Genomic DNA, 12323 nt, shown 5'->3' with positions numbered 1-12323 from the left:
ACCTTTGCTGTCTCTTCCCATGCTCCCATTCACAGATTTACAAATGCACAAGCCAGCAACTTCATCTCAGTGTTGTTGAATCCCCGCCCGCCAATACTTGAGCAGTTTGGGCAGGGACAGAGGCGAGTGTATGTGAGAACAGCGTTTCTCCTCCTGGAGGGGCTGCACTCTTGTGCACATACCTCAGGTTTCCTCCAGCTGCTCTGATGGGATATATCAAGGGAACATTAAAACTGGGAGATATTTTTATAATTTTGTTGCTAGCCCAACTGATGGGTTAAAGGTCTTTTAACAGTTTTGTGCTCTTAAGGTCTTAATTGTTTAAGCCAATTAAGAAACTCTCACAGTGACAATGTTGTTAGCTGAGTAAATACACATTCATTCAGTTAAAAAGCAACTGGGGTGTCTACAAATGATTTAAACTTTAGGGGCTCTGTTTCAAAAATCTAGCAAAATCCTTATGAATAAATGGCCTCACAAAATGTTCTCTTTGGCTGCTAGGCACTTGTTGGGAGTCATAAATGTTTATTTCAAGGAGGCCATAGAAATTACTTTATCCATTTCCCTCCTTGCATTCATGGAAACTGAGTCCTCAGTAAAATGTCACCTAAGGGACATCACATGACATAAGTTAAAGTAGGGACAACAACCGGCACTTCACAGCTGCCATTTCATGTTTGTTTAAAAATAACGTTTTGAAGATGAAGAATTAATAACCTCTCAATATTGAACAAGAACAGATAGGACATAAAACATCAATAAGCTCCATGTACCACACTGCAATGTTAAAGTGGTCCCAAATCTCGCTAGTCACCTTTCCTTCACTCCCCTTTAAGGAAAAAGGCCCTCCCCACTGTTCTCAGCGCAGAGCACCCTGGTTTTTCCCCCAGCCACGTTTCTCCTTTAGCGTTCTTTGACATCTGGCAGATGAGCTGTGCCCTGTCCCTCTGGAATCATACACATTTGCAAATCACCCCCATCCACAGATATCAGTCCTGAATTCTGCTGTCACACTGCTGACCTGCAGGACTCTGTGACGTGCCCCACACCTGTGCACCAGGGGACACTAGGTCGAGGATGTCTGCTGATGAGTGAAGGTGATCAGGGCAGAGATGCACCAGTCACCCCAGAGTGCATGAGGACCCTGGGGAGTCCTGACTCCCCCCACAGAAGACAACCATGGCCAGAGAGAGCGTCCCCAGCATAGCCCATGCCCTCAGACAACAGGAGACAAAAGAGTGACCTGCCGTCCTGTGGTTATGCTCACCAAAGGGTGATGCTTTGTTTTCAGAGGCCCCCCACTTGAAGCCAGGGCGCCCACAGAATTTAAGGAATGAATACTTTGGTCAGTGCCACTCTACATTTTACTATAGTAATCTTATAAATCAGAGATTGAGAGAAAAAAGGAAAAAAACAGGGAGGAATATTAGTTAAGGAAATCTAGAATACAAGAAAATAATGAACAAGACAGAAGTAGAGCAAAAACACAAGAACAGTGATGACTGCAAACCCGATGGGCTCAAAAAGCAAAAAGCTGACTTTATAGGCTGTTGAAGAGAATTACCTCATACTAGGAGAGAACAAAATGCCACAATGTGGAAGCTGCGTTCTGACTGCTATACAGACATCTTTGTGCTGTAGGGACAGTAATAGCAAGTGACAGAGGGACACAGAGTCACAGACCTGGATTCAAGTTCTGATACCTTTCAACTCATGAGAAAACCACTTTTCTCCCTTGGCAACCATGTCCTGCCCCAGTCACCTCATCTGGTCTCACGCTCGGGGAGTGAGCCTAGGGGCAGATGGTCCCCACATTCACCACAGGGTATGCGCCCTGTGATGACCCCACTGCCTGTAGCTGCTTCACCAAAAACTCTGTCCCCATGGCCACTCTACAGGGTGGAGCAAATGGCCATTGGGTCTAGGTCTGTCTCCAGCACACTCTGGCCCCGCAGCTGTGGATGGTGCATGTTCCTCATTTGTGAAAGAAGACAACAGAGCGCCACCTCCTGGTGCTCTGAGAGATGGAGTTAATATGTGCAACACGCTACATGCACCATCAGCCCAGCCAGAGCTCTCCTCCTCTGACGTCTGTGTGCATTTCCCAGCCTGGAGGCTGGAACCTTCTGACTCCACCAGCAGATTTGCTTCCCCATGATGCACACTTGAAATAAATTCCCTTTCACTAATAACTATGTAGCCCTGAAGAGGGCGATCAATTTTGTTTCCTGGAGAAGCAAGTCAGATGACAAATAATCATGTGTCTCCCCCCCAGTTGTGGGGCACCAGGCAAATGTTCACTCTTAGGACATCACCAACAGGTTCGTAGACTCTTGACAGGCTTCAAAATGCTTTCTGTGTTAGCAGCTTTGACCCCTAAATTAACTCACAAAACATGTAAGGAAGCATTATTCTCACTTGTGTGCAAAGAAACTGACCTGGAGAAGCCTCACCGAGGCCACCAGCAGATGGAGTTCTGACTCCCAGTTAAGGACGGTCAGGACACTGGCACCTCCTTCCCTCCAGAGGTCCTGCACACGCCTGCTCTGAGTGGAGTCCACTGGCCCGGCACAGCCCCATGTCAACCCCACCCTCTGGTAGAAAACACCGCTTACAGCGAGCAGCTCCACTCCTGTGGGAGTGGAGACTCAGAGTGGGGGAGAATGGCCGAGAATTGCCTCTGTTTGTGAGGCCTGGTGAGTGCGGCACCAGCACCACAAACCCTTCTGGCCGGCCGTTGGACATACCTGGCTGTTTTTGTCGAGGTTTAGGCAGGTTTGTGACACAAGTGTGAGGGCACATCAGGACATTGCAGGGGTGAAGCGAGCCCTCCAGAAAAAGCTGCTTTGTTTCTGACAAATGGATCCCACCAAGTGGAGTCTTGGGGAGGGTGTTTGCAGGAACCAAGGCCAAACAATAAACCCCAACTTGATGGATGCTGTCGATCGCCTAGAAGTCACAGGAGGGGACTGTGTTAGAACAGGTACTATGAAGAGGTATCAAGCACATGTGCAGACTATGCAAAATACTGTTCACAGCACAGGGAGCATAAGCAGCACAGTGGTGTGGCCTGTGGGAAGGTTCCAGGGAAGAGGGGGGCTGCCTTGCCAAGCCTCATCAGGCTGAACCATCACAGAGGAATTGTGGGCTACCATGCACACTAAGAAGGGAAGTTTGGAGAAAAGAAAATACACTCTCAAGATCTATGCTTGCTCCCCACATGAACAGCAAGCAGAAGCCAGTTTTACAAACCCCTGATCACTGACCTCAGTCTAACAGCTACTTTCCTGGAATGCAAATCTAAGTTTCAGGGTAGATGCAATTTCTGATCAAATGGAGTGACAATCAGGGGCAGAAGCACAGTTGACGAGGGTTGGCCACATCCTAACAAATGCTACACAGCTGCCTCGAGCCATTTTGGGAGAAGGGTGGAGCTCCAGGGCAGGAAAAGGGCTACCTGGAGCACCCGGCTCATCCACTGGAAGCTGTCCTCCTCTGTGGAGTCGGGCCGCTGTTCAGCCACGATCACTATCCTCTCGTCGTGCAGGACGGTCACTGAGAACACAGCTATTCTGCAGGGACAGAGGGAAGGCACAGTGAGCACACGCTAGAGATGCTTGCAGGAGGACCAGTCTGCAATAAGGAGCTTTACAGTTACTGGTTGTTGGTTCAGGGGATCGCAGCACCAACGACTGACCATAGCAACAGAATCTTGTGCATTTTTCTTAGTAAACACAGCTCTGAGAGGTCGAGCCTGATGAAGCTGAGAGACAGAATCACCCGTATTCCTCCTGAGGCTGCCTGCAGGCTTGATGACAACTTCCCTGCCTCTCAGCACCAATGGGAGGAGTTTGGTGCAACTATCAGGACTGTTGGAATTTAGAAAACCACTCCACTCACATCTTGAGTTTGCACCTGCGAAGGAATTTCCTCCAAATGAGTAGAAGTTTTGCATTTGTGAAGTAACAGTTTTCTACTAGATATGTCAGCCTCCCATGTAAGCACTGGACTGTGGCGACTTGGACACCCAGTGCTCTTTTCACGGAGGCCGTGGTAAGAATAATTCACAGATGGAAATGCCTCATCCAAGTTACCTTTCTCTCCCACTCTGTCAGCTTGCAACAAAAGGTTCTAAAGCAGTTTATGGCTTTCTTCAAATTAGCAGAAAACGCAGGGGCTGTAATCGCTAATATTTACCCCATTCCAAATAAGGCAGGGGTACGATCGGGGGTGGAAAGTTGTGAGAGCTAGTTGCCTGTGCAAATTTGTTGCTCATCTGTTATCTTTGGGTCTTTTGAAGGGACTTGCTCCAAGATGAATATTTGACTCTTTGAATTGTTTTTATATTAAAAATAAATTTCTCAAATGGATATTTTCATTTAACTTAGAGGGAAAGTTAATAAATATATATTTATGGACTCAGGAAATTTCTGTAAAATTGGACATTCAGAACTAGATGGCCTCACAAAAGTCAGTGAGTCCAGTTGCTTCATTTTACACAAAAGTAAACTGAACCCCATCAGTTTAAGGAATTTATGCAATTTTATATAAAAGTATAATCCACAGAAAACTGTGTGCTTAATTCACAGAGGGTGCACTCACCTTCCCCTGTAGACAAACTTCATGGGCTCCACGGCCAGCGCTGTGGCCACGATGTCGTCGGCGTTATGTCTGCGTCCACTGACCACCATAAGCCCATCCATCTTGCCCACCACAAAGACGAGCCCTCCGGGGCCAACGAAGCCCAGTAGACCTGTCCTCACGAAGGGGTACTCGCTGACTGGGGCCCCTGAGCTCGTCACGGGGAATACCTGGGGAAGCACGGGCTGTGAGTGCCAGCAATACCTGTCTTCCTCCCTCCTCCTCGGAGCCCGCTGAGCCTGCTTCTCCCCAGCCGTGTCTCCTAACCTGAACCCTGGCTGAGGAAGCCAGCCCAGGCAGCCGCTGTCAGCAGACACCACAAACCTGGAAGGCACCTCCGCCCACCGAGCACCTTCCAATTTGGCCCCACCAGTCTATAAGCAGAGCCCCACAGGTTCCTTTCCATGGCTTCTAAGCCTCTTAAGAGGTGATACGCAGAGGTCATGACAATGGTCTAATAAATGCTAATCAATTCTGCTTATAAAGCCACAGTATAGACGTGATAAATAGAGAATCAAGGTGCATTTTAAATAACACCTTTTAGTTGTGAAATGAGCCCTATTCATTAGAGTGTTTTTCCTTATTGGAACTACACTTAGAAAAAGATATGAATGAAGCAAATCACGTACTCAGCCTCTACACCTGTTTTCTTCAAACCTGGCAGGTGAGTCAAATAGAAAAGGAGATGGGGATTTTATTTAGCTGTGTCTTGAAAACATGAATCTGTATTCAACAACCACAGTTCTAAACGCTAAGAAACTTATCCCCAAACAACTCAGGCTTCCCTCTGCACAACTTAATCAAATGTGCGCTCTTCCTGGGGTCGGGCATTGCATGGTCAATGGCAGGAGCTCTGAGAATGCTGGGGAGCAGCTGAGCTCCTGGAATGCTGAGTGTATCCTTCAACCTCTCACTCCCAAGGCCATGTGTGTGTGGGCATGTGCTCATACCACACGTGTGTGCACACACTGCACATATCACACGTATGTGTGCACACACAGCATAATATAACCACATACACCTGCCTGTTCACACTGTGGAAACAGTTATTTAGTGTGCACACCTGTTCCTGCCTGCCTACGTGTGGCCTAGACTGACAGGCCAAAAAGGGGGCTCTTGGCCACCCCACCAGCGAGGCCGTGCCTGCATGCTTGTGTTTCTCCACCTACCCACTGTCCCTGGGGCGCTTAATACACAGGCAAGGAGAGAACAGCAATATATTGAAAAGGCCCATTTTAAAGAAACTGTTATTTGCCCTTCTACAACACTGGTTACAAAGTGAAAACAATATAAGCTCGATTTATTGAAAACTATAAAAATGGCTGGAGAAAGTGAGACCACTTTAATGACTCTAAGAAATTTTTTTTCAGAAACTGCCATTTTATCTTTCACGTCTGTGCTGCTGGCATGCCGCTCACCTCCCAGACCTACCTCGAAGGTGTTCTTGGTCATGCCGGAGAGGCCGTAATAGGATGTGCCGGTGGCAATCGCGCACACGCAGAGCTCCCCGATTTCATCGGTTCTGCACAGCTGAGGGATCCCATCGGGCTTCACGGAGCACATGATGGCTGAATGTGGAACATGGAGCGCAGGAAACATAAGAGGGAGGCACAGAGGCATAAGAGAGATGGTTACAGAGAAGGACATACATGGGGACGGAGACAGAGAGAGATGAACACAAAGGGAAACGTAAATGGAAAGGAACGGCACCAGGAACAAAGCTGCAAGTGTGTCAGGGAGGTGACGGGCCAGGCAGCCATTTTCCCTAAAGTGAGTCATGACTTTTCATGTTACAGCAAAATGTCCAATTTCACAATTGCAGCTTCAGATCATTCCAATCGCTTTAATTTTAATGTGTAAATTGTATGTAAGAGCAGTAGTCCTTTCTGCCACAGACATGAGTGAGCCTAAGGGTCACTGGCTACAGCCACACCATCAGCAACACACACGCAGCCTCCAGGATGCAACTTCAGCTTTGTCCAATGAGAAGCACAAGACACTTGCCCTACAGTCTGTTAAGCTCCTCTGGGTAGGAGGCCTCCAGCTTCCCGTGGATACGGTGGATTCCCTTTGACCTCAGGTTCTCTGCCAAGCAGGGCCCTTTGGAGAATATCGGCTGAGAGCTTCACAATTGACTGTTTTCAGCATGTAATTCAATGATGCTAAGCTTCCCTCATCTGTGGCACACACGCCCAAAGCTGTCACAAGTGCACCCCACACTGGCCACCACAGACCATGGGTCTGGTAAGGGAGCTGGCAGTTCGGCGAGGTGGGGTGTCTGTCAGTGATGGCTGAGCTGACCAGAGCCTGACCCCGTCACCCTGGGTCGGAGTTAAAGTAACAGGAACACTGCATCTCAGAAACAGAGCCAGCAAAACACAGGAGACATACTGCTCACTCATGGGGAGAGAAATTCAGAATAAAATTATACCAAAATATTCTTCACCCACCAGATAAAAATTTAAAAAATCTGTCACACACCGGGCAGGAAGGAGTGAAGAGGGAGGGTCATCCCTTACTAATTGTAGGATATTAATCTTCACAGTTTTCCAAAGGACACATTATCATCAGTTTTGTGGGCATCTACCCTAGAAACAAATCCAATTTCTAGAACTTTTCCATTCAGTCATCCTCACGCTTGTGCAGATGAAGCACAGAGGAATTATTCCCAGCAATGCTATTCAGTAGCACAAGAAGGACAATCACTGTGCACTCCACAGTGCACCAAGAGGAGAGCCCTTCGCACACTGCAAACAAGCTCTAAGATGCAAGACAGGCATGAACCGCCCTACATCATGTGACAGTGAACAGAGGAAAAACCAAGAGTACTCTCTCATTACATGACATAGAAAAAAAAAAAAAGAGCCCTGGCTGTCGTGGTCCAGTGGATTGAGCACTGGCCTGAGAACCAAAGGGTTGCCAGTTTGATTCCCAGTCAGGGCACATGCCTGGGTTGTGGGCCAGGTGTCCAGCAGGGGGCGTGTGAGAGGCAACCACACATTTATATTTCTCTCCCACTCTTTCTCCCTCTCTGCCCTTCTAAAAATAAAAAATCAAAAAATTAAAAGAAAAACAGAAAAAACAAGTATGTTTGTGCATGTCACTGTGTGTGTCCCTACAGCCCCAGAGCATTTTTTAAAGGAATTCTGGCATTATTGCCAGAAAGTAAGTTTTTTCACTGTACAAACAAGCTTTTGAGGCTAAGACCATGGGAAATGGTCTATTTCTATTACTTATTTGAAAAAACTTTTTAAAGAAAAGGAGCCAGGAGGCCTGGCTAAGGCTGAAAGTGTGCAGTGAGCCTGAAACATACAGCATGTGGAGGGTTTGAGGACTGAAGCAAAGTTTCTGTGACACTAGGGGTACAAGGTGACAGACTGGACAGGCAAGTGGACACTCCCAGGAGGGTCTGCTCAGGCCTCGCGCCCACAGCATTCAGCTGGTGGTGCGGGAGCTGTGCCTTTCCTGCCAGTGCCATGCACGTGCGTGTCTGCGGGGCTGTGCTGTGCGTGGACATGACTGTCCCCTTGTGAGGTGAGACCACACTCCTGTGCCCAGAGAGCTCATCAGGAGGAAAAGGTCCACATTCCAAGTGGAACCTGATGCTGAAAAGGGAGCCGGCTCCACTGCAGAAGCCTAAGCGTTCACAAAGGCCCTGAGAGAGGGGACACGTGAGCAGAAGCAGGGCCAGGTAAAGGTATGCAAATCAGAGAATGGGCTTCCCTCTCCTTCCAGCACAGATACTCTCCCTGCATGTCCTAGAGCCCCAGGAGGTCACAAGAGACACCCAAGCACAGGGCCAGGAGTGGGGGGGCACATGGGGTCCTGCAGGGTGAGCCCTTCAACCAGGGCTCCTCTCTGCTCATTGGTGGTAATGGTTTCTGTGACTTTTAAAAAGGGCCCTACTGCTAAAACAAGCTTCACTGAATATTCAGACCCCCATTCCTCAGTTTTCACAGGTCTGCTTACAAGCCGAGCCAGCACCCAGCCCTGTGTGGTGGGTGCATCAGGATGACCAGTGAGAACCCGACCCTCAGAGGAAAAGCCACCAGGTGCCACTGGAGGCACAGAGAAGCCCCACCAACCCCAGGGGACGTGGACCCCAGGTTCCAATGCACAAGGCAGCATAGAAGCTTGTCCTCCTCAGCTTCTTGAAAATTGTGGGTTTCCTGTCACCAGGAGGGGCAGCTACTGCCAACCATGAAGCTTAACAAACATGTAAGGAGACTGGAGCTAGGCATTATTCCGAGATCTCCTGCCAGAGGGGTCAGTGATGCTGTTAGGGCAGCATCTGACCCGTCCACCAGCCATGGCTGGGGTACCGACTGAACTCCTGCACTGTCTGTGGCCCTGGGCCAACACTCACCTCCAGGCATCACCAGGCCAACGTCCTGTACAGTGAGCACAGACAGCTTTTCTTCCGAGTCCACCCGGATGACCCCGTAAGTCAGCCCGTGCATGGAGAGGACGCCCCGGCCCGGGGGCTGGTTGCTGTCATCTGTGGGCCTGTAAGAGCAGTTTTGTTTAAATATGCAGAAGCACAGATAAGCATGTGAGCACAGGTGGCCACCACGGAAGGCAAAGTCAGCCACCTCTGGGTCCCACCAGACTCCTGAAGGCTGCCACACATCTTGGGTTCTCAGCTTGTCCCGGGCCCTGGTTTTGGTATGTTAGCGTCCACTAATTCTTCCTCTGGGTTTCCAGAAAATTTTAAAAACACCTCAGAAAAGTGAAGACATTGCAGTGTTCTTTTAATACCTTCCCCCTCCCACTACACACACACACACACACACACACACACCCACCCATAGACTAACTGGTTCAGTTCTCTCTCTCCACCCCCTATCTCTGCAAGATTACATTCTCCAGTTTGGGAAATGGTTAAAAAGGAAGAGCAATGATTCTAAAAACACGATGACAGCATGGAATATAGATGATGGAGATCATGCTTATCCAGACTCAAGTTCAGATGTGCATGGTGTAGGCTCAAGAGCAACTGTATGTGTGACAGTCTAAAATGAGGCTGATGCTATGCCGTTCTGGATGGGAAGTTCCTCAGGGGCACGGTTTGGATGACAGACATGCTGTAATATGCTTTATGGCCATGGGACATGGGGTTTTCGATAAAGTACAGTTTCATTGTACCCACGGTCCATCTTCTCCATGGCCTGGAGCCTCCATGGTTCACCCCTAACCCTCCTGGCCTCATCTCCACTCTCACTGTTGTCCAGTGCCTAGCCTGCTCCCATCTGGGGGCTTCTGCACTTGTCTTGGCCTCTACCTAGAGGTTCTTTTCACTGATATCTACCTGACTTCCCCCCTCACTGTCTTCTGGGGCGGCTCAAATATGCACCTGCTGCCAGCTCCCACCTCCACAGAGCGGGCCGTCTGGCTGCCTGTGCCGGGCCTCCTGCGCCCGTCTCAACTTCCTGGTCACGGCTGTGCCCTCACCGCTGCAGCAGTGTCTGCAGAAAGTGTCTGACTGAGTCAGGAAACAAATGAGTGTTTCCAAGATCATGGGCTTTATCCCTACAAACTAAACATTCTTCCACGGGAGCAAAGTGAGAGCAGTCTAGAAAAACACCACATTATTTCTGGAATTTTCCATCTACAAATGTTCAGTGCAGTTTTAAGACCTAAGGCTGGACTATAAAAATAGAAGTTTGTTATTTGGCTTCTAAATATCATGAACCTAGAAGCATAAATGGGGAAACATGAAAGTTAAAATTTGTGAAAGGAGGTCTCATTTGAATTAAGTAACTAGAGTATTCTAAAAAGAAGTATATGTTATGTGTTAGTTATATCTCAACAAAAAGAGAAGCATAAAAGACCCTGGAAATAGAATTATGCTGTAGCAATGAAAAAGGACAGGGCCACCCTAACAAAGAGAGTCTGCCCAGATAATAAGCCGCGGAAGCTGTGTGGAAATGATGAGCTCAGAACACAGGAATCTGTATTGTTCTCCTGAATTTCTCTTTTCCAAAGACCCCAACACATCGGAACCTTGAAACGAAAGAGAGGAGCCCCCAGCTATCAGGACTTCCTCACCTGCAACTGTACCTGGCAAAGATCCAGGTGAGAGCCAGAATTCATAAGCCTCAGTACCTGTCGTGGGTTGAATTGTGTCCCCAAAAAGATATGTCCATGTTCTAACCCCTGAAACTTTGAATGTGACCTTATTGGGAAATAGGGGCTTTGGAGCTATAATTGGTTTAGACGAGGTCATCCTGGAGTAGGGTGCTGGGTCCTCAATCCAATGGCCGGTGTTCTACAAGGAGAAAAAAGAAGAAACACAGACACAGGGGAAGGCCCTGTGACGATAGCGACCGAGACTGGGATGACCCGTACAAGCCACAGGACGGCAAGGACAGCCAGCACTACCAGAGTCAGGAGACAGGCCAGGAACACATTCTGCCTCGGAGCCCCCAGAAGGAGCCGACCTGCGGACACCCCAAGTCCAGCCTTTTAGACTCTAGAACTGAGCGCACGGATTCCTGGTTAAATGCACACGGTCCTGGGAAACTAATATGCTGCATTATAAAGCCATGCAAAAGCTAAATGCTGGCTCTATGTGCTACGGCACAGCCCGAGGATGGAAGACTCGAGAACACCAGTGTGTGGTAACCAAGCAGCCAGAAGGGAAGGGTTTGTTTTTTTTAAGATCCAACAATGTGCAGTCTGTTGTCTTAGTTACGAGACCTGCTTTCCTATGTTTAATAGTGAATGGGAAACAAGATTCCAAAATGTAATAAACACCTTAAATTATGAGCTGTGTTTGTTGAAGGAAATTTTCAATCAGGTCAATAAAATGATAATTATGAAAGATTGAGTACCCACACTTGAAAATGTCAAGCGGTGACGCTGATCTGACTTTGCTTCGAACCCTGACTCTGAATTTATACTGAACAGAGTCTCTGATGGTCACAGATAGCTCAGCCCTGGCTCATGTCCTGGCAGATTTGCAAAAAGGTAGAACAGAAGCATGTGAATTCCTAGACTCAGCACGTAGCAACATCACCCTGCCTCGCCACAGACAACCAGTTCCAGTGCTGTCCGCTGGCCTCTTCAGCAAGACCTGCCAGCCCACCGCACCTCCTGCCTGGTGATACAAGTTTTGCTCAGTTGACGCTTCTGTGTCCCCAGTTGTCCTGAGGCCTCACACAGAGTTACTCGCCTAGTGCACTAACCTACGCGGGTATCACTCTCCCCCCACGTCATGAATCAGAAAACTAAGGCGCAATTAGCCCAGCTGCGAGTGAGTGGTGGGCGTGGGGGATCCAGACCTGTGCCCTGAGCTGGACTCTCCTGCATTCCTTCCCAGACTCTGGCCTAGAAGATTGAGCACCTTTTAGTTCACTGTGAAGTTTTCTTTTTAGGAAATCTTAAAAAAAATGATGTGAACACATCCTTGTATGGGCAAGTCCAACACTGTGCAAGGACACACAGCAAAAAAAGGCGAGAGCTCTAGCTTACCCTCTCCCCCACCCACAGGCGGCCACCACCAACAGCTCAGTGTGTGGAGTTCCAGCTTCTTTAATATGCACTTTCATATAAAAATATATGTGTGCACACAAATACATTGATATCCAAAGAGAAACAGGACTGCAGTATGTATATTCTTCTGCAACCTGCTTTTTCACTAAATATACCTTGCAGATCTTCCCACATGAGTATGCATGTGT

General features: G+C 48.3%; 1 protein-coding gene across 4 annotated transcripts in view; it reads right to left on the bottom strand.

Moving 5' to 3' along the window:
* The window catches only part of DIP2C (disco interacting protein 2 homolog C), a 435220-nt gene that overhangs the window by 100847 nt on the left and 322050 nt on the right, over window positions 1–12323 (bottom strand). For all 4 annotated transcript variants that reach the window (XM_036025084.1, XM_028505417.2, XM_036025087.1 and 1 more), the window contains 5 exons: window positions 9008–9147; window positions 6073–6209; window positions 4603–4811; window positions 3458–3572; window positions 2748–2949 (listed from right to left, as the gene is read on the bottom strand). In XM_036025084.1, coding sequence (XP_035880977.1) covers window positions 2748–2949; window positions 3458–3572; window positions 4603–4811; window positions 6073–6209; window positions 9008–9147 — 803 coding nt within the window. The remainder of the gene's footprint in view (window positions 1–2747; window positions 2950–3457; window positions 3573–4602; window positions 4812–6072; window positions 6210–9007; window positions 9148–12323) is intronic.

The sequence above is a fragment of the Phyllostomus discolor genome, chromosome 1 (genome assembly GCF_004126475.2).
Source record: "Phyllostomus discolor isolate MPI-MPIP mPhyDis1 chromosome 1, mPhyDis1.pri.v3, whole genome shotgun sequence".
In the NCBI taxonomy this organism is placed as follows: domain Eukaryota; kingdom Metazoa; phylum Chordata; class Mammalia; order Chiroptera; family Phyllostomidae; genus Phyllostomus; species Phyllostomus discolor.
This window is presented reverse-complemented; position numbering and strand designations above follow the sequence as displayed.